This window comes from Hemiscyllium ocellatum, chromosome 16 (assembly GCF_020745735.1).
Source record: "Hemiscyllium ocellatum isolate sHemOce1 chromosome 16, sHemOce1.pat.X.cur, whole genome shotgun sequence".
Lineage (NCBI taxonomy): Eukaryota > Metazoa > Chordata > Chondrichthyes > Orectolobiformes > Hemiscylliidae > Hemiscyllium > Hemiscyllium ocellatum.
Genome location: NC_083416.1, coordinates 31,734,967 through 31,757,278, shown reverse-complemented (window position 1 = coordinate 31,757,278; position 22,312 = coordinate 31,734,967). Strand labels below are relative to the sequence as shown.

The 22,312-nt window shown below is 42.0% G+C and overlaps 1 protein-coding gene across 2 annotated transcripts in view; it reads right to left on the bottom strand.

The window, feature by feature from the left end:
- Window positions 1-19,745: 19,745 nt before the first annotated feature.
- stk10 (serine/threonine kinase 10) overlaps window positions 19,746-22,312 on the bottom strand; it is a 111,168-nt gene continuing 108,601 nt past the window's right edge. For both annotated transcript variants that reach the window (XM_060837104.1, XM_060837106.1), the window contains one exon: window positions 19,746-20,350. In XM_060837104.1, the coding sequence (XP_060693087.1) occupies window positions 20,213-20,350 (138 nt within the window). In that variant the 3' untranslated portion in view covers window positions 19,746-20,212. The remainder of the gene's footprint in view (window positions 20,351-22,312) is intronic.

Below are 22,312 nucleotides of genomic sequence, written 5' to 3'. Positions count from 1 at the left end.
AACTTTACCAAGCCTCTTTCTCCTTGCAACATTTTTAAATTCATAATTTAGCTTACACCGCCTCCTCATCTTCCTATCAAGTCATATCACCTTGCGTGTATTGAATTTAATCTGCCATGATTTCATCGATCAGCCTGCCTATGTCTTTTTGAAATTTATGACTAACTTGTCTGACACATGTCCAGATTTGTCGTCACCAAATTTTGAAATTGCTCCATTTTGTTGAGTTGAAATCAAAATAATGGTGGTCCTGGTACTGAACCCTAAGAAACTCTATTGTGTACATGGCTCCAATTTGAACACGCATTCTTCACAACTCCCTACTTTCTAACTCTTAGTCAACATTACATTCATGTTCCTTTGTTACCTTTATTCCATGCATTTCAATTTTGCTACCAAGATAAAACTAATTGAGAATATAGTGCTGGGGAAAAATAAGCACTACCACAGTAAAAAAAAACAAAACTAATTAAGCCATTAACCTTTTGATGGCTTATCTTTGTCCCATTCCATTCCAATCATTTCTAAATATTGCCTGGGTTGAGGAATCTCTGCACGTGAAGAACAAGTGTAAAATAACCAATTAGTGAAGTGAATACTGCAGTACCAGTTATACCATCCACAACACGCCTGTATTATTAATATCGATTATTACTATTAAATAATTTATTACTTTTAAAAGAAAATTGGGTGGGCACTTTAAAGAATTAAATATATATGGCTACAGAGAGTGGGGAGTAGAACTGGAATGGAAAGTGAGGATGGACTTGATGGGCCAATGGCTTCCTGCAGCACTGTAAATGGTATGATTATATCAAATGCCTTTGGACAGTTATACAACATCAACTGTATTGTCCTCATTCATCTCTTCTGCTACATCATCAAAAAATTCTAAAACTTGTTAGTCAATCACAATTTTCCTTGAACAAATCTGTTCTGATTCTTCATTCATGCCTGTCCAAATTGTTAATTTTCTCCTGTATTAATGATTCTGAAAGTTTATTCACAATGTACATTAAATGGACTGGCCTGTATTTACTAAGTTTGTCATCTTGCCCATTTTTTATGAACAAAAATATGTAACATTTGCAGTTCTTTAGTCTAGCACATAAATCTAAGGAAGTATGTGACCAGCATTTCTGCAAATTTACCCTTTCACTCAGTAACTGAGAATATAATTCTGGATTAGTGGTGCTGGAAGAGCACAGCAGTTCAGGCAGCATCCAAGGAGAAGCAAAATCAACATTTCGGGCAAAAGCCCTTCATCAGGAATAAAGGCAGTGAGCCTGAAGCGTGGAGAGATAAGCTAGAGGAGGGTTGGGGGTGGGGAGTAAGTAGCATAGAGTACAATGGGTGAGTGGGGGAGGGGATGAAGGTGATAGGTCAGGGAGGAGAGGGCAGAGTGGATAGGTGGAAAAGGACATAGACAGGTAGGACAAGTCCGGACAAGTCATGGGGACAGTGCTGAGCAGGAAGTTTGGAACTAGGGTGAGGTGGAGGAAGGGGAAATGAGGAAACTGTTGAAGTCCACATTGATGCCCTGGAGTTGAAGTGTTCCGAGGCAGAAGATGAGGTGTTCTTCCTCCAGGCGTATGGTGGTGAAGGAGCGGCGGTGAAGGAGACCCAGGACCTCCATGTCCTCGGCAGAGTGGGAGGGGGAGTTGAAATGTTGGGCCACGGGGCAGTGTGGTTGATTGATACGGGTGTCCCGAAGATGTTCCCTAAAGCGCTGTGCTACGAGGCGCCCAGTCTCCCCAATGTAGAGGAGACCACAACGGGAGCAATGGATACAATAAATGATATTAGTGGATGTGCAGGTAAAACTTTGATGGATGTGGAAGGCTCCTTTAGAGCCTTGGATGGAGGTGAGGGAGGAGGTGTGGGCACAGGTTTTATAGTTCCTGCGGTGGCAGGGGAAACTGCCAGGATGGGAGGGTGGGTTGTAGGGGGCGTGGACCTGACCATGTAGTCACGGAGGGAACGGTCTTTGCGGAAGGTGGAAAGAGGTGGGGAGGGAAATATATCCCTGGTGGTGGGGTCTTTTTGGAGTTGGCAGAAATGTTGGGGGATGATTTAGTTTATGCGAAGGTTTGTAGGGTGGAAGGTGAGCACCAGGGGCGTTCTGTCTTTGTTACGGTTGGAGAGATGGGGTCTGAGGGTGGAGGTGCGGGATGTGGAAGATGTGTTGGAGGGCGTCTTTAATCACGTGGGAAGGGAAATTGCAGTCTCTAAAGAAGGAGGCCATCTGGTGTATTCTGTGGTGGAACTGGTCCTCCTGGGAGCAGATACGGCGGAGGCAGAGGAATTGAGAATACGGGATGGCATTTTTGCAAGAGGTAGGGTGGGAAGAGGTGTAATCCAGGTACCTGTGGGAGTCGGTGGGTTTGTAAAAAAAATGTCAGTGTCAAGTCGGTCGTCATTAATGGAGATGGAGAGGTCCAGGAAGGGGAGGGAGGTGTCAGAGATGGTCCAAGTAAATTTAAGGTCAGGGTGGAATGTGTTGGTGAAGTTGATGAATTGCTCAACCTCCTCGCGGGAGCACGAGGTGGCGCCAATGCAGTCATCGATGTAGCGGAGGAAGAGATGGGGAGTGGTGCCGGTGTAATTACCGAAGATCAACTGTTCTATGTAGCCAACAAAGAAGCAGGCATAGCTGGGGCGCATACGTGTGCTCATGGCTACTCCTTTGGTCTGGAGGAAGTGAGAGGATTCAAAGGAGAAATTGTTAAGGGTGAGGACCAGTTCGGCCAAACGAATGAGAGTGTCGGTGGAAGGGTACTGTTGGGGACATCTGGAGAGGAAAAAACGGAGGGCTTGGAGGCCCTGGACATGGCGGATGGGGATGTAGAGGGATTGGATATCCATGGTGAAGATGAGGCATTGGGGACCGGGAAAATTGAAGTCTTGGAGGAGGTGGAGGGCGTGGGTGGTGTCTCGAATGTATGTGGGGAGTTCCTGGACTAGGGGGATAGGACAGTGTTGAGGTAGGTAGAGATGAATTCAGTGGGGCAGGAGCATGCTGAGACAATGGGTCGGCCAGGGTGGTCAGGCTTGTGGATCTTGGGATGGAGGTAGAACCGGGCAGTGCGGGGTTCCCAGACTATGAGATTGGAAGCTGTGGGTGGGAGATCTCCTGCGGTGATGAGGTTCTGTATGGTCTGGGAAGTGATGGTTTGGTGATGGGGGGTGGGGTCATGGTCGAGGGGGCAGTAGGTGGGAGATCTCCCGAGGTGATGAGGTTCTGTATGGTCTGGGAGATGATGGTTTGGTGATGGGGGGGGGTGGGGTCATGGTCGAGGGGACAGTATCCTGAGGTGATGAGGTTCTGTATGGTCTAGGAGATGATGGTTTGGTGATGGGGGGGTGGAGTCATGGTCGAGGGGGTAACTGAGAATATAATCCCATCTGGACTAAGTTCTACTTAATGTATTGCCAGTCTCTCTCTTATCCTTTGCCTTCTTTTCCTCATCCAGTATCCTAGCAAGCTCCTCGCCTGTGATAAACATTCAATTATCATTCAGTTACTTAAACATGTCTTCAACCTCCAACAATAGATCTTCAATTCAGTAATAATCTCTGGATTACTGGCCGAGCCACGTGCTAATTGGCATAGGGATAAGAAAATTAGACAAGTAAACACGTGGCTAAGAGATTGGTATGGGAAAGAGAGATTCTATTTCATGGGACACTGGTATCAGTTTTGGAAACAGGAAGATCTGTACCAATGGGACGGTCTCCACCTGAACCGATCTGGAACCTGTCTTCTGGCAAAAAGGATAAATGGGGTGGTCACTAGCACTTTAAACATATGAGTCGGGGGAAGGGAAAGGGAAAACAACAGGGGGTATGGACTCAAGTAGAAAGATAAGCAGCAGGTTAGCATGCGTGCAGGGTTTAAGTTCAAGGCAGACTAGGAATGAAGCAATAAGGAAGGATAACTTAGGATATATTGGACTTAGTGCTATATATTGAGCCACACTTTATAAAAGATCTTAAAGTAAGGGAACACCTAGGAGGCAGCGATCATAATATGGTAGAGTTCAGTCTGCAGTTTGAAAGAGAGAAGGCAAAATTGGATGTAATGGTGTTACAGTTAAATAAAGGTAATTACAGGGGCATGACAGAGGAACTGGCGACAATCTACTGGAAGCAGAGCTAGTGGGGAAGACAGTAGAGCAACAATGGCAGGAGTTTCTGGGTGTAATTGAGGACACAGTACAGAGGTTCATCCCAAAGAAAAGAAAGATTATCGGTGGTGGGGAGGGAAATTAGACACTCATGGCTGACAAAAGAAGTCAGGAAATGTATCAAAGAAAAAGAGAGAGCCTATAAAGTGGCCACGAGCCCTGGGAAATCAGAAGATTGGGAAGACTACAAAAACAACAGAAGATAACAAAGAGAGAAATAAGGAAGGAGAGGATCAAATATGAAGGTCGGCTAGCCAGTAAATTAGAAATGATAATAAAAGTTTCTTTTAATACATAAGAAACAAACATGAGGCAAAAGTAGAAATTGGGCCGCTCCAAATTGATGCAGGAAGGCTAATGCTGGGAGATAAGGAAATAGCTGAAGAACTTAATAAGTATTTTGAGTCAGCCTTCACAGTGGAAAACATGAGTAATACCCCAACAATTAAGAAGAGTCAGAGGGCAGAGTTGAGTATGGTAGCCATTACGAAAGAGAAAGTGCAAGAAAAGCTAAAAGGTCTAAAAATTGATCAATCATCTGGCCCCGGAAGGACATACTAGCATTGTCCAGCAGAGATTCACATGGATGATCCGTGAAATGGTTAGCCTAACATACAATGAATGGCTGAGGATCCTGGGATTGTATTCATTACAGTTTAGAAGGTTGAGGGGAGATCTCATAAGAACTTAAAAGATAATGCATGGCTTAGAAAGGGTGAACACTGGGAATTTGCTTCTGTTAGGTGGGGAGACGAAGACCCATGAGCACAGCCTTAGAATTAGAGCGGGAATGAGGAGACATTTCTTTAGCCAGAGAGTGGTGGGCCTGTGGAATTCATTGTCACGGAGTGCAGTGAAGGCCAGGACATTAAATATCTTCAAGGCAGAGATTGATAAATTCTTGATCTCGCAAGGAATTAAGGCCTACGGGGAGAGTGTGCATAAATGGAGTTGAAATGTCCATTAGCTATGATTAAATGGCAGAGTGGATTCAATGGGCCGAATGGCCTTATTTCCACTCCTATGTCTTATGGTCTTAATTTGGTCTGTAATCAGCACCATATTTTCTCTGGCAAAATATGTTGGAAGCTTCCAATATTTAAGAGAATGGAAATGATAAAATACAGATTACTCCTTTAATCTGAAAGCAAAGAGTAAAGGTGCCAGTTTGTAGAAAAGTAAGTTTGACAATGACATAGATAAATTCATAATAACAATCAATGCATGAAATGAATGGATAATTTCAGATTTACTAATGATTTCATTTAAAAACTAGAGTTTTCTTGGCTACTACTTGACAGTACACTAAAGGAGTGTATTATACTGAGTAAATATGTCTACCTGGTGCATAAAACAAATTACTACCACACAAAGGCTAGATTTATTGTGCAGATGTTAAAAAATAACTTGAAATGGAAGTTACCTTAATCATAGGTAAGTGACCTTCTTTAAAATGTGACAAATGTGCATTAATCTATTTGGCCACTAGATGGTAGTCTGATCATTCTTTTTTTCCCACTCACCTCTATGGATAAGTAATCTGGGAGTGATTTGTTTTTAATTAGCACTACTCATAAGTGTTCTACGCATTAGAATCATAGAATCCCTACCATGTGGAAGCAGGCCATTCAGCCCACACCAGCCTTCTGAAGAGCATCTTATCTAGACCCATCCCCTTACTTTCTTCCTGTAACCCTGCATTTTCCATGGCTAATCCAACTACAGAGGAACCTTGATTATCTGAACAGGATGGGTGGGCCCTATTTCGTTCAGATAACAGATTATTTGGAGAATCAATTTTACCTTAAACAAAGGGAAGGCATGCTGGCCTAACGCTGTACTCGACCAGAGAGTCTGTTTAGATCTATTATTTTGATGAGTCTGCTATTTAAACAGACCAATCTTTGCATTCTGCAAATTGCAGGTTAAACTGAGAAAAACTAAACCCTTACTATCTGAAAAATATATGAAATCCTAGCATGAAGCAAGGTCCCGAACAGCTTCAATGATCACAGGAGCATTTGCCAGCTTCCGTGAACTCAGGGTTGCAATAGAAGGACAGAAGCACCGCCTCATGCATGCGCTTACTTTCTTGGCCATTTTTTCATGTATTTTTTAAAAAGTTGTGAAACATCTTCAGGCTGATGTTCACAGAGAACTTATAAAAGAACAGAGGAAGTTGACATGCAACTAACTTGTGCTCCTCCATCTCAGAAAGACAGAAGCACCGCCTCGCGCATGCGTTTACTTTCTCAGCCACTTTTTCACAAAAGCCCAGTAAAGTGATGGGAATACCCTGTAAAGCACTTACTTTTGCAAAGGGTTATGTAACTAACCCTTACCTAAAAATATCCAGTTGCTGATGCTTGAGCTGCCTGTGTTTCTTTGTTTTTGCCAGCGTTTTCGCATGTTCTTCAGTACAGGTAATCCAAATACACTTACCTCTTTGATGTAAAGTTTTTAAGATCTTCGAATAATCTAAAATTCGGACAATTGATATTCGGATAACCAAAGTTCCCTTGTCGTCTGCACATCCCTGGATACTATAGGCATTTTGGCATAGCCAGTCCACCTAACCTGCACATCTTTGGACTGTTGGAGGAAACCAGAGCACCCAGAGGGAATCCATGCAGACACAGGGAGAATGTGCAAACTCCACACAGTCAGTTCCCCAAAAGTGGAATCAAACCCTGGGGCTGGACACTGTGAGACATCTGTGTTAAACACTGATCCACTGTGCTGTCCATATTGATAGTTTTAACATTTTTAACAGCATTATAGCATGCTTAACAAAGATAATGCTGACACTAGAAAAATATAATCTGGATGGACAATTGATTTGAGGATAAATAAATGAATATAAATTAATTCTGTAACATGAATTTATCATCATTACAGCAAAACAATCTGGATAGTATGTACCATATTCAGTCAAGGACTCAACTTCAATGTGTACACTGACACCCAGCTCACCATCTTTCCTGACACTTCCCCCATCCCGCCAACTTGCCTGGGTGTTGCTTACCAGCAGCTGGTAAGTCACCATTAAATACTGGAAGATCATCATCTTTTGATCCTGTCCCAAAGATTCGCCACACACTGATACAACTGGAGCCAAAGCTTAGAATGCAATGTTCAGATTCCAAACGTGAAAGCAATTATAATAAGTGAATCCATAGTTGGGGACCAGCTAGTCATTGTTCTAGGATACTCTAGGATGGTTTGTTGCCTGTCTGGTGCCAGAGTCAAGGGTGACACTGATCAACGAGAGAGTGATGAGACAGGGAGGGGTGAGTGAACTGAGACAGGTATTAGTTCCTATCATTATCAGTTATATAGGTAGGTTGAGGTCCTGTGAGCACCGTTAGGAAGCTAGGAAAATTTACCGCCTCAGAAATAGTAATCTCCAGATTATTGCTGTAATAACGCAGAGGAATGTATACTGGAAGTAGAGCTCAAGATTCCTGGCCATGATGGAGATGAGATGGGGAGATGAAATCTACATGATACAATCGGGTAATACCTCAGTTGAACCAATATCATGGTGGAAGGTTTGATGGTACTGTGATGGAGATTTTAAATTCAGATTTTAAGATTCTGTCTAAGATTTTGGCACTGAGATTGGAGAAGCTGTTGCCCTCGATTATCAAAGTGGACCAGACAGGTTTTGTAAGGGGTCATAGGTCCTCTAATAATATTAGAAGGTTGTTGAATATGATCCAAGCATGTCAGCAACGATCGATCCAGGGGTTGTTGATTTCCTTAGATGCAAAAAAAGCATTTGACCGGGTGGAATGGCTGCATCTCTTTTATGTCTTAGAGTGGTTTGGGCTGCATGGAGTCTATGCTAGGTGGGTGTTGACTCTGGCCACAGTCAACACCAACAGGGTAAAGTCTGGGAATTTTAGGATTGGCAGAGGTAGTCGATAAGACTGTCCCCTCTCACCATTGTTGTTTACATTGGTGATAGAGCCATTGGCAGAAGCCATTCATCAGAACATCCATATAACCGCTCCGAAAGTGGAATTGAGGGTACACAAGATTACACGGCATGCGGATGACATCCTTCTGTTTTTATCCGACCCGATGACCTCCGTACCCCCTCTGATACAATGTCTTAATACATTTGGGGCTATTTCAGGATATCAGATCAACTTTGCAAAGTTGGACTCTCTGCCTTTTGGGGACCTTAAGAAAGTGCCAGAGGTTGAAGGTGGCCCTAGGTTCTCCTTTAAGTGGTCACGGGTGGGTTTCCAATACCTAGGTATCTTTATTACTCCCATGTTTGATCGGTTATTTCAGGTTAATTTTGTTCACCTGCTTGACAATATTGGGCGCGATCTCCAGAGATGGGAGGCTCTTCCAAATTCGTAGTTGGGCCGTGTAGCCCTTATTAAGATGTATGTCCTTCCTTGTTTGCATTATCCCATGCGTATGCTCCCTATAATGTTTCCTATGTCAACATTGTGGAAACTTATGGGTTGGTTTAGTTCTTTCATTTGGCGCTGTGCGTGGCCCCTCATCAAACTTACTAAATTGCAGTTGCCTCAAGGATGGGGAGGAGTTGATTTCTCAGACATCAGGAGGTTCGGTTGATTGCCATGCTGTCCTTTGTGTGTGATTGGTCTCAATATGACTGGATATCAAGGCCTCCCAGGCAAAGTGCCCTCTCATTAACCTGTTATTCATGGTGAAGATGAGGACAGTTATGAACCACTGCCGGAACACCATTGTTATTAGTACGGTTAAGGCATGAACGGCAATGCGTCAGAGTAAGGGTTGCTTCTCCAAGACTTCGCCACTTACGACCATTGTTGGTATGCTAAGGTTCCAACCAGGGATGGTGGACTCAGGGTTCAAACTATGGGCAACGAGAGGAGTTTCCAGTTTGGGAGATTTGTTTGTGGGGGAGGTTATGATGTCCTTCGAGCAATTGAGCTACAAATACTTGCTGTCCAGTTGGGATCTTATCCATTTTTTTTCAGGTTAGGGATTTCATCCAGAAGAAGACTACCCTTCTCACTAAGCCCTATAAGCCTGATACAGAGAGGTTGTTGCTACATGCCATAAGCACTCTTTCAGTTAGTGCCCTCTATCGCCTGCTGGGTGGTAGGGACTGGCAGGATATTAACCGTTTGAGAGGTTTGGGAGCAAGAGCGAGGAGTGGAGATCTCTTCTGAAACATGGAGGACATATGGGAGAACGTGCAACAGATCTCAATTTGCAATAGGACATGCGCTATGCAGTTAAAAGTTCTGCACAGGGTCCATTTGGCACCAGGCTGTCTGGCGAAGTTTAAAAAAGGGGGCATCTCCAATGTGCCCCAAGTGTAAAATAAGCATAGGTATTCTTACCCATTGCTTCTGGACATGCCATAGGCTCATCCTTATTGGAGCACTGGAAGATACAGCACAGGAGAGAAAAGGAGGGTATTGAGGACCGAAGTTAAAGTAGACCCGATATCTCTCCTCCTAGGTCTACCAAATTTATCTTTAGGCGGGTGTGGGAAGAAACTATTTAATATCCTTACTTACTGCGCATGGAAGAATATTCTGATGAATTGGGTGTCTGAGAACCCACTGGGCTTGTTGGGATGGCGGAAATTAATTATGGAGCACATTCCCTTGGATTTTTTCACAAATATGGTACACCACACAACAGACTTTTTTTTTAATAACACATTTTGAGTTATTTGGACGAAGATTTGTCTGCTGTCTTAACTAGAGTGTTAATTTAACTGGAATGGTTAAGCTTGCTGAGCCCTGGGCCCTGGGAGGGGGACTCCTGAGTTAATACAGGGATATATATATAATGCTCCCTTTTTTTTTTGTTTTGGAGCCTTGCAACGAGCTACAAATCTCTTCAAAACTCATTAATTGTTCGGGTGGCCAGCAGGTGTCCCAATGAAAGAACTGTTGAGGACCAAACATGAAGAGTTGCAGAAATGAGATGGAGGTTGTGTTATATATTATTTGAAAAGAACCAGGAACTCATCAGTGTCCACATGCACATCCAAGGTTTCATATTTTCTCTTGCTGGCAGGTTGTGAGCAACAATGTATCAGTCTGATAGCCATATGGGCAACATCATGAAATACATTCATTGACATCTTCACCTCTTCAGTTCATTATGAGCTATAGCAATGTATTCATTATTGCTGTCATGGCCATCATACTGTTTTAGCACAACTTACTTGCATCTCCAAATGCAGTGAGATCTAAACACCATCCAGATTTGGGCTAAAAAAATGCAAGTCGCACACAAATGGCAGGCATTGACCATCTCCAATAAGACAATCTAATCACTACCCCTCCCTTTACATTCAATTGTGTTACTATCACTGAATCCCCCACAATCCGAATCCTGGGGTTTACCATTGACCAGAAAGTCAACTGGACCCATCACACGAACACAGTGCCTACAGGATCAGCAGAGATGATGAATACTGCAGCAACTAACTCACCCTCTGACTTCCCAAAGTCTGTCTGCCATCTATAAGGCACAAGTCAGGACTGTGATGGAATATTCCCCACTTGCCTGAATGATGGTAGCTCCAACAACATTCAAAAAGCTTGACACCATTCAGGAGAAAGCAGCTATTTGACTGGCACTACATCCACAAGCATCTATTCCCTCCATTATAAAGCTAATTGCAGCAGTGGGAAGTATCTACAAGATGCACTCAGAAATTCACTAAAGATCCTCTCACAGCACCTTCCAAACCAACCGCCCCTTCCATCTCAAAGAACAAGGGCAGCAATACACGGGACCACCACCACCTACAAGTTTTCCTCCAAACCATTCACTATTCTGACTTGGAAACATATTGCCCATTCCCTCACTGTTGCTGGGTCAGAATCTTGGAATTCCCTTCTGAATGCAATTGAGAGTCTACTACCACACATGGACTGCGTGGTTTGAGGTGGTAGCTGATCACTTCATCTGAAGGGCAACTATAGTTGAATGACAAATGGTGGCCCAGCCAGTAACAGGTATGTCCTATGAGTGAATAAAAAAGAAGCTCCAGCATTAGAATCTGATTGTTTTGAACCTATGGGAACAGATAACATGGTGCCAGTGTGCATCTGTAAGACTCAAATGTTTAAAGTAGATTTAATGTTGAAATGGATTGAGAAAAAAACTCAAATTAACATGAGAAAAGATATGCTAAAACAATATAGTGGCCACCACCATAACAATGAATGCATAGCTAAAGCCAGTATTGATTTGGGAAGATGATGATGTCATCTATGCAGTAAAACACAAACTGACTTTCAATAGGTCATTGAACACATTTTCTAAGAGGGAAGGATCAGCTACATGCATTTGTGGTTGAGAGAAAGGGTTATATTTGATCAGTAACTGGGAGATGAATGTGGATGACAGTTAAAATCCAGATAAAGCTTGTTTGAAAATTCAGCACATATCTCTAGCCAGTGAAGGATCATTGTATTGACCAAATTGAGTTTCAAAACCTGAGACAGGGACTAGGGGAGCCTGTTGAAAATTTCTTTTACAAGATTGAAGAATGCAGCCAGAAAATTAATATTGAAAAAAACATATGACAGAATCATAGATCAACTGATTGAAGCTCTTCACAACCTGAAATATAAAACTAATTCAAGACAAGCTCAAAATATTACACCATAAAGCCACAAGATGATGAATGAAGACGTGGTTACCCAAAAGGCTAATATTCAGGTTAGAAAGCATTTGTATAAAAAAGCAGTTGTATGAAAAGCAAGAAATCCACACCAAACTAAGAGAAAGATGAGAAAGTGCTATGGACGACCATGACTCCAGACAGAAATAAATGTCCCACATGTACAAACTGAGAATACCAATCGCTGGGGGAAACATATAGGACAAAGAAAGATTATAAAAGGAATTATCAGAAGTACAGCAAAGGAGAAAATAAGGAAAAGAAACCAAAATATCAATACCAAGAAGGTAAATGTGTAACAGGCACTGGAATCATACAATGCATGAAATGACTGAATATCACAAATTCTAGAGAAAATTACACAAAACCATTCAGATCTGATAGGTGAGATAAAAGCTCAGAATCATAAATCTAAAGACTGATGTTCAGGCATAGAGTAACATCATTCCACTTAGACTATGTCAGAAGACCTTGCCAGAAACTTTGCAAGAAATTGATTGCTAAAGGCAAGTTGCTCTGAAACAGCAACCATTTAGAGAAAAAAATGACTTGACAGTTAAAACACATCAAATTAGAGGGATACAAAAAGGGAAGAGACATTAACTGTGATTCTGGGTAGAAAAAAAGGATTCTGGGTAATCCAAGATGGAGAACAGGAAAAGTTTGTGGCTGTAACAGCTACTCCTTATTTGAGGTATTTTAGGTGTTGGAGGTGATTTCCTCAAAGTCCAAGATCAGCAATTACTATTTTATATGCTGTTGCACTGTTTTAGAACTTTGGAGAAAAAGTTAAAACAACAGCAGTTTTAAAAGGGAGAGGAACAGACAAAGGAAGCAGATGGTGAGATCAGTGCAGGCGAGAGAGAGAGGGAGGGAGAAAGAAACCCACATTGTTAACTAACGCAGCAGTGAACCTGCGCAGTTACTGCCTTTGCTGTTTGAATTCATGTATCACTGCACATCGGAGTGCGTCTGGAAAAATTAACAAACAGTGAAATTCACAACTAATCTTGGAGATACCTGTTTGGGAGAGGTCACAGCACAGAAACCGATAAGTGGATATTTTAAGCATGGCTTTACAGTAAGTCTGCAGCAGTGAGTAGAGTGGGTTCTTTCTTATTTGTTTTGTTGAGATACGTCTCTTGATTAAACTTAAAACATAAGCCATAAGTATTAATTTAACCTGGAGCAGTATTTTGTAGAGGAATAAAACAGTGCTATTTTCTGGGTCTGTAGATTGAAAGGAGCAAAAATGGCCTTTAGTCGAGTGATATGCTCTTCTTGTTGGATGTGGGAGGTTAGGGAAAGTTTACATGTTACTGAGGAATATATCTGCAATAAATGCCATTGGTTGAGAATCCTATCTCATCGCATGGATCAGTTGGAGAGACACTTAGAGGCAATGAGGAATTTACAAGAGCAAGGAGATGTGATGGATGGCAGTTATAGAAAGAGGGGAAAGTCGGAGATACAGTCACATAGACGGGTTAACTTCAGGAAAGGTAAGACAGGTGGGCAGTTAATGCAGGAGTCTCCTGTAGCTATCCCCATTTCAAACAGGTATGCTGTTTTGGAAATGTATGGGGTGATGGATTCTCAGGAGAAGGTAGCACAAACAGCCAAGTTTCTGGTACTGAGACTGGCTCTAATCCAAGAGAACAATTGTCCGAGGTGCAGACAAACGTTTCTGTGGCCAGCAGCGAGAAATCAGATTGGTGTGTTGCTTCCCTGGTGCCAGGATCAAGGATGTAAGGAGAATCCAAAGGGATTTTTGCAAATACATTAAGGACAAAAGGGTAACTAGGGAGGGAATAGGGTCCCTCAAAGATCAGCAAGGTGGCCTTTGTGTGGAACCGCAAGAGATGGGGGAAGATACTTATTTTTTGCATTAGTATTTACTGTGGAAAAGAACATGGAAGATATAGAATGTAGGGAAATAGATGGTGACATCTTGAAAAATGTCCATATTACAGAGGAGGAAGTGCAGGATGTCATGAAATGTATAAAAAGTGGATAAATCCCAAGGACCTGATCAGGTATACACGAGAACTAGGGAAATGACTGCTGGACCTCTTAAGATATTTGTATCATTGATAGTCACAGGTGAGGTGCTGGAAGACTCGAGGTTGGCTAAAGTGGTGTCACTGTTTAAGAAAATGGTAAGGACAAGCCAGGGAACTATAGACCTATTAGCCTGACGTTGTTGGTGGGCAAGTTGTTGGAAGGAGTCCTGAGAGACAGGACATTCATGTATTTGAAAAGGGAAGGACTGATTAGGGATAGTCAACATGGCTTTGTGCGTGGGAAATCATGTCTCACAAACTTGATTGAGCTTTTTGAAGAAGTAACAAGGGGGATTGATGAGGACAGAGCAGTAGATGTGATCTATATGGACTTCAGTAAGGCATTTGACAAGGTTCCCCGTGGGAGACTGATTAGGGATAGTCCATAGGGATAGCAAGGTTCAATCTCATGGAATAAAGAGAGAACTAGCCATTTGGATACAGAACTGGCTGAAAGGTAGAAGGCAGAGGATGGTGGTGGAGAGTTGTTTTTCAGACTGGAGGCCTGTGACCAGTGGAGTGCCACAAGGATCGGTGCTGGGTCCTCTACTTCTTGTGATTTACATAAATGATTTGGATGTGAGCATAAGAGGTGCACTTAGTAAGTTTGCAGATTACACTAAAATTGGAAGTGTAGTGGACAGCGAAGAAGATTACCTCGGATTACAAGGTGATCTTGATCAGATAGGCCAATGGGCTGAGAAGTGGCAGATGCAGTTTAATTTAGATAAATGTGAGGTGCTGCACTTTGGGAAAGCAAATCTCAGCAGGACTTATACACTTAATGGTAATGTCTGAGGGAGTGTTGCTGAACAAACAGACCTTGGAGTGCAGGTTCATAGCTCCTTGAAAGTGGAGTTGTAGGTAGATAGGATAGTGAAGGCAGCGTTTGGTATGCTTTCCTTTATTGGTCAGAGTATTGAGTACAGGAGTTGGGAGGTAATGTTGCAGCTGTACAGGACACTGATTAGGCCACTGTTGGAATATTGCATGCAATTCTGGTCTCCTTCCCATCAGAAAAATGTTATGAAACTTGAAAAGGTTCAGAAAAGATGTACAAGGATGTTGCCAGGATTGGAGGATTTGAGCTATAGGGAGAGACTGAATAAGGTAGGGCTGTTTCCCTGGAGCATCGGAGACTGAGAGGTGACCTTATAGAGATTTATAAAATCATGAGGGGCATGGATAGGATAAATAGACAAAGTATTTTCCCTGGGTTGGCGGAGTTCAGAACTAGAGGGCATAGGTTTAGGGTGAGGGGGGAAAAGATATAAGACAGACCTGAGGGGCAACTATTTCATGCAGAGTGTGTTAATGGATGGACTGAGCTGCCAGAGGAAGTGGTGGAGGCTCGTACAATTGCAATATTTGAAAAGCATCTGGATGGGTATATGAATAGGAAGGGTTGAGGGATATGGGCCAGGCGCTGGCAGGTAGGACTAGATTGGATTGGGATATCTGGTCAGCATTGACGAGTTGGACTGAAGGGTCTGTTTCTGTGCTGTATATCTCTATGACTGTATGTTATTGAAACAAGTGTAATCTTGCTACCCTGGTATTGAGCAGTTTTGAAGTTTTGCAGTTCATCTCAGTAAATCAGTCATTGAAATCTCAAGGCCACTCCTGAAAGACAAAGAGCTTTGGACAAAAAAGGAAAGATAATAAATTTGGAAATTTTAGGCAGCTAAACTGATTTCCACAAAGTTAAGTACTCCAAGATTATGATACAACACAGCAAATAGTAAACAAAATAACCGTCATGGAATACAGAGTAATGTACCAAGAGGATTGATGAATGGAAAGGAAATTGTAGGAATAAAAAAAGAGTCATTCTAAGGACACCAGGCTATAATTAGTGGGATGCTGCAACGGTTAGCGCTTGGATCCCAATTATGCACAAGTTATCAATTTGTATGCAAGGACCAAATATAATGGCCCAAATTTTCCACTGGCCGCAGTTATTAATCTAGCATAGAAAGGAGTTGCATGTGGGGGCCAAACGAATCCTCTCCATAGCACACAATGAAGCAATTACTAGGAAATTGAGTTTTCCACTGGACAATTCCTTTATATCTGAAACCCTCCAAAATTCTCCATGAAAATCAGATAGAGGGATTCTGATGAAATTAAGGAAAACACTTATTCAACAAAGCTTACAATGAAATAAAAAATTTAACTCCTAAGTGTTGAACAGACCCCATACATACACTTCTAACCACACCTCCAGGCCAAGAACTCTTCCCCCAACCCACCCCACACTGGATCCAATCTGACCCATTCCAATCCCCTTGGACTAGATACCCACACTCTCTGCATCCCTCCGTTCCCCCACTCCCCCAAATTCCCAGTGCACCACAATCTACCATAAATACCACATCACCTACCTGGCCTCTTTACCAAATGGCACCATACCCACTTGACACGAGAGCCTCTACCTATCTGACAGCTTTCCTGGCACTCTGTCCAGTTAGATCCTGATAACATAGCACCTTACTTACCTGAAATCCCATCATCTCAGCACCCTAATATGATAGATACTTACAGTTTGACCACAGTTGACACAGTGACTATCAGGATCTTTCAATATCTGAATGCGGCAGCAGTCTGCTGTGAAAAAGGGACAGTTTGCCTTTCCCACCAATTCTGAGCTTCAAAGGAACAATCAGAATGGAAGTATGCCTCAGCATTTCTGACAAAGTCCAAAGTAGGTTCTCCTCTCAAACACAGAGCTCCCTTCTTTGTTAAAATAAAAAAAGGACTGGAATGGCAATCTACATGAGACCACAACATCCTGGAACATCAAGTCTACTATTTCAAAATTTGAATGTGCCTCAAATTTACATGGAAATGTTCTGGCAACGAAGAGCTTTAAAGTGGAATTAGACAGATTAAGTGAGCAAGAATACGACAGAATATAATGTGAATAAGTGTCCAGGTATCCACTTTGTTGTAGGAATGCACATGCAGAGTATTTCTTAAACATCGAAGGGTTGGGAAGTATTGAATTCCAAAGGGACCTTAGTCAGTGTCCTGGTTCATGAGTATATAAACAATAAGATTTTGGATTAGTGGTGCTGGAAGAGCACAACAGTTCAGGCAGCATCTGAGGAGCAGCAAAATTGACGTTTTGGGCAAAAGCCCTGGGCTTTTGCCCGAAACGTCGATTTTGCTGCTCCTCAGATGCTGCTTGAACTGCTGTGCTCTTCCAGCACCACTAATCCAAAATCTGGTTTCCAGCATCTGCAGTCATTGTTTTTACCTATAAGCAATAAGAGTAGACTGTTTGGCCCCTCAAGCCTGGCTCTGCTCCTTATGATCAGATCAGCTACAGCCTTAGTCAGAAATGTGCAATCCTCTCTACTCCAGTAAACTTTCAACCCATTACTTAACTGCAAGTTACCCTGGATCATTAGTCACTAAAAGTGATTTAGGTACTTCAGGTGGATTGAGAAAACAAGTTGTGTATAGGCTTTTATCACAAGAGAATTTGTGTACAGGAGTAATAATACCTTATGTTAATGGCATTAAACTTTGAAAAGAGCAGACCGGGAGTATTATGTGCATTTTGTCCTCATTCATGAGGATATCTGAGCCAAAGAGGACATGCAGCAGATGTTCACCACATTAATTCAAAAGACAAATTCTTGGGATACCCTGAGGAGAGATTCCCTTGAGTTTAGAAATCTCATTGAAACTTACAAAATTAACATGGCCAGATGCAGAAAGGGGGGGGGCACGCGCAAGCCACTTAGGACTGAATATGAGGAAGAATTTATTCATTTACACAATAGACAATAGGTGCGGGAGTAGGCCATTCTGCCCTTCGAGCCAGCACCACCTTTCATTATGATCATGGCTGAACATCCTCAATCAGTATCCTGTTCCTGCCTTATCCCCATAACCCTTGATTCCACTATCCTTAAGAGCTCTATCCAACTCTTTCTTGAAAGTATCCAGAGACTTGACCTCCACAGCCTTCTGAGGCAGAGCATTCCATACACCCACCACTCTCTGGGTGAAGAAGTTTCTCCTCAACTTTGTTCTAAGTGGCTTATCCCTTATTTTTAAACTGTGTCCTCTGGTTCAGGACTCGCCCATCAGCAGAAACATGCTTCCTGCTTCCAGAGTGTCCAATCCTTTAATAATCTTATATGTCTCAAGCAAATCCCCTCTCAGCCTTCTAAACTCAAGCATATACAAGCCCAGTCGCTCCAATCTTTCAGTGCAAGATAATCCCGTCATTCTGGAAATTGACTTCGTGAACCCATGCTACACTCCCTCGATAGCCAGAATGTCTTTCCTCAAATTTGAAGACCAAAACTGTGCACAATATTCCAAGTGCAGTCTCACCAGGGCCCTGTACAGCTGCAGAAGCTGGTAATTTAGAGGCTGGTAATGTTTGGAATACTGTATTCCCAAAGGACCAGAAGTTCAGTGGTGAAGCATGTCAAAACAGATGGCTAGATTTCTAGATACTAATGACAAATGACAATGGAATAGCAGAGAAAAATGGCATTGATATAGATGATCCAGAATGATGGAGAAGGGTTGAGGGGCCAATTGGCCTACTCGAGTCATTTGCTGGAGACCAATTAAAAATAAATTATGTAAAATGCTGGTGAGTTTAAAAGATACAAAGTGGAAGTAGCAAACAGAACAAGTAGAAAAGGAAGCTGAAAGACATATCCTGCTGGTGGGTCTGCAAGCAGAGGAACCCATTCAGTTCTTGGAGTTGGTGTTAACGCCACCTACCAAACAGCCTGTCCACAATTTCCCTCGTGGGATGGGTGAAGGCTCGGTTAGCCTGCACTCCCTTGCTGCAATTGTTATCTTTAAGTGTGTTATTATTGGTCCTGAGACTGGCAGGACCTCGAAAGCAGGCTAATGTCTGGAAAGCGACACTGCTTAAATCTCAGGTTGGAAAAGTTGGCACCCATTTTGATAGTTTGTCCTCATTAGGCAACCCCCATGGGGTGAGTCCTAGAAACTGTCCCTCAGTGCCTTAATTGGATTAACGGTACTGTTGGCAAGCTCCCATGACCAAGGTGAACCTGCTTCCAGCAAGAATGCACGGGAGGTCAGCTCGTGTCAGGAACTTGGCTAGCTTTTTCCTGGACAATCCTCCAGAGCCACCTTCACAGGCCTGTCCTAGGGCTCAGCCTCAGCATTTTTCTGCATCATATCGAGGATTTCTATTTTTATCTTTTATATTTTGGCAACCACAACTAGATGCAGTACTCACTATGAAAGTTGACAACAGCCCCATAGCTGCTCAAAAACTATTTGTTTTGTGTATGCCACAGTTGCCTATACGTACACCTCAATCGTCTCCATGCCAGGAAATTTGCTAGGGCTTAACCGATTGATCCTTTACATCCAAGTGACAAAATTTACTTGGATCCTTCTATCACTTTGAACTCCATTCAAAGAGCTTTCAACTCTCCTGAAGCTATTCCAATCGAAGATATGGATTTATAAAAATTGGGTAAGGATCCAACTCCTGAACACTGCTCAGTAAGACAATGGATGGAAGGGAAAAATCAATACACTGGTTTTATATAAAAACAAACATTCGCTACATTTCCTTTCTGCTGAATTGTTTTCATTTGTTGATGGTGTCATTCTTTCTCCTAAGTGAATGAACTCCACTTACAATTGCTGAAAAGGTATCCCTAAGCGATTCTCTGAAAGCAACAATTATGGTAAAGATTGAAACTGGGAGATCTGCAGCCAGCAGGATAATACTCAAGCTGAGTGACTGGCATCAAATTGTTGATGGGGGCTTCTGGACAAATAGTGAAGTCAAACAAACAGCAACCATGCTGTAGATTATAACTTTTATTGGCAGGTTTTGTCTTAATACAGTGGTTTGCTTGAAGAGGACAGTTTTTTTTTGTTGAATCCAGTTTTTCATTAAGCCATTAAGAATATTTAGTAAAAACTTATTTTCAATAATAGGAACTAAATGACATCTTTTTAAAAAACTTGCTTTATAATTATGCATTATCTTAGTTAGCTAGTCATTTACAGACAAGGAAGCTCTGAAAAACAAGAATTTAGAAGTCCTTCAACTAAAGAATACTTTGGTACAACTATGTGTATGCAGTTTATCCATCGCAAAGCACCCCAGTTAACATCAAAAAGGGTTTTTTTTTAAAGATATCAGTAGTAAATACAGTATTTCTTTCCCTCCCAAATCAGAAAACAGTAATACAATTTCAGTTCAGAAAATATAAATAAACAACTTGATCACATCTCTGTAGTCCTGAGTTCCTTTAGAAGTATAGTCCTGATCTTCTTTACGGTAATTCTGAAGTAAAAGGGAAAAATTTGGCAACCTTGTTTGGAGAACTTGGACTCTGACACTCTGCTTCTTCACTGATTTTAAAGAAGATCTCCTGGTCTTTCTTTTTCTGGGTCAGCTCTTCTTCCAAAGCCTGCAGCAAACAGATCACTATGAAAACTGGCCTAAGCATTCAAGCACCAACATTTAAAAAGACCTTGAAGAATCAAGTTCTGAATACTGACCATAAGTAATATTTTACAATATCACTATTATTCTATGAAATTAAAATTTGTTTATTCATCCACTGCTCTGTCATTACAAATTCTTAACTTTAAAATCAAACTTGTTAGCATGTGATACTTTGGTACATTTTAAATCTAAATAAAGGAGCTACGTAAATACAAATATGAAAAATAAACCATAGTCTGGTGCAAAAAATAAATCATGTACAGAAACATAGAAAGTAGGAGCAGACCATTCAGCCCATCAAGGATCGCAAAGATCTGTTTTGGGACCACTGCTGTTAGTCATTTTTTTACAAATGACCTGGATGAGGGGATAGAAGGATGGGTTAGTAAATTTGCAGATGACACGAAAGTTGGTAAAATTGTAACCTGCAACATCCTTCCGCACTATCTACAGAGGGATGTAGATAAACTGCAGGGCTGGACTGAGAGATGGCAAATGGAGTTTAATGCGGATAAGTGTGAGGTGATTCACTTTGCAAGGAGTAATAAGAATATAGAGTATTGGGTTAATGGTAAGATTCATGGTAGTGTGGATAAGCAGAGAGATCTCTGTCTCCACGAACATAGATCCCTGAAAGTTGCCACCCAGGTTGACAGGGTTGTTAAGGCGGCATACAGTGTGTTAGCTTTTATTGGTAGTGGGATTGAGCTTTGGAGCCACGAGGTCATTTTGCAGCTCTACAAAAGTCTGGTGCGGCTGCATTTGGTGTACTGTGTACAGTTCTGGTCGCTGCATTATAGGAAGGATGTGGAAGCATTGAAAAGGATGCAGAGGAGATTTACCAGGATGTTGCCTGATATGGAGGGAAAGTCTTATGAGAAAAAGCTGAGTGACTGGAGGCTGTTTTTGTTAGACAGAAAAGATTTAGAGGTTACCTAACAGAGACATACAAGATTAGAGAATTAGATAGGGTGGACAGTGAGAGCCTTTGTTTAACTATCGATAAACACATCGAGTTAGACCCCATCTACCATCCACTAAGAAAAGGAACAGGAAGTGACCACCACAGGAAATGACATCACCAACCCAAAGAAACCCAAACATATAAATAGAAAGCTGGCATTTTCAGCACTGCTTTGCCTGAGGCCCACTGAAGATGTTACCTAGTAGGGTAAAGAAACACCTGGAAAGGAACCATCCAGCTCAGCAAGTAAACCTACATCCAAAACCTCAACCTGAGCTACAAAATCTTCTCAAAACTTGCCAAACAACAGATATTTTTGCAAATATTCAGTGTCTTGGTCTCAATCACTTCCAGTGGCAGATAATTCCACATTTAAATTAAGGACTGTATTTCAAAAAATATTTATGCCCTGTTGTTCCTTCTAAGTCATATGCCTCAATGACTAACAGCAAATTGAAGTCCTAAATACATTCTGGAGTAAAACAAAACAAAATTACTGGGAATACTTTTTAAGGAAGAGGTATTGTGGTACAAGGGAGAAACCCTACCTTAAAGAGCAAGCAGCTTCAGTGCTGGATTTGATGGCCGAAGCAAGTGTGCTCATAACAAAGCTAAACAGGGTCGACTATCAAGTATCAAAATCCTCCAATATGCACCGATGACAGGCAGTCACAAGGGGACAAGGATTCCTCATCAACCACATTTTGGAAATAACCTGGAAGCTTCACAATTCATAACCCAGGGCTACGAGATGCCCATACAAGTAAATGCAGCCTGCAAGGGTCATGCCAATTTTCAGGTTTCGAAATGAGGTCATAAATGGGAAGTGGAAGAAGCACTTCACTATAGCTGTTTCAAGAACAGCTGTTAGACCAGTTAAAATGCAGCTTCCAGACTGTGGGGCATTTACATAATACTACCCACTTGAAATGGAATACTGTAAATGCAGATAAGATTATT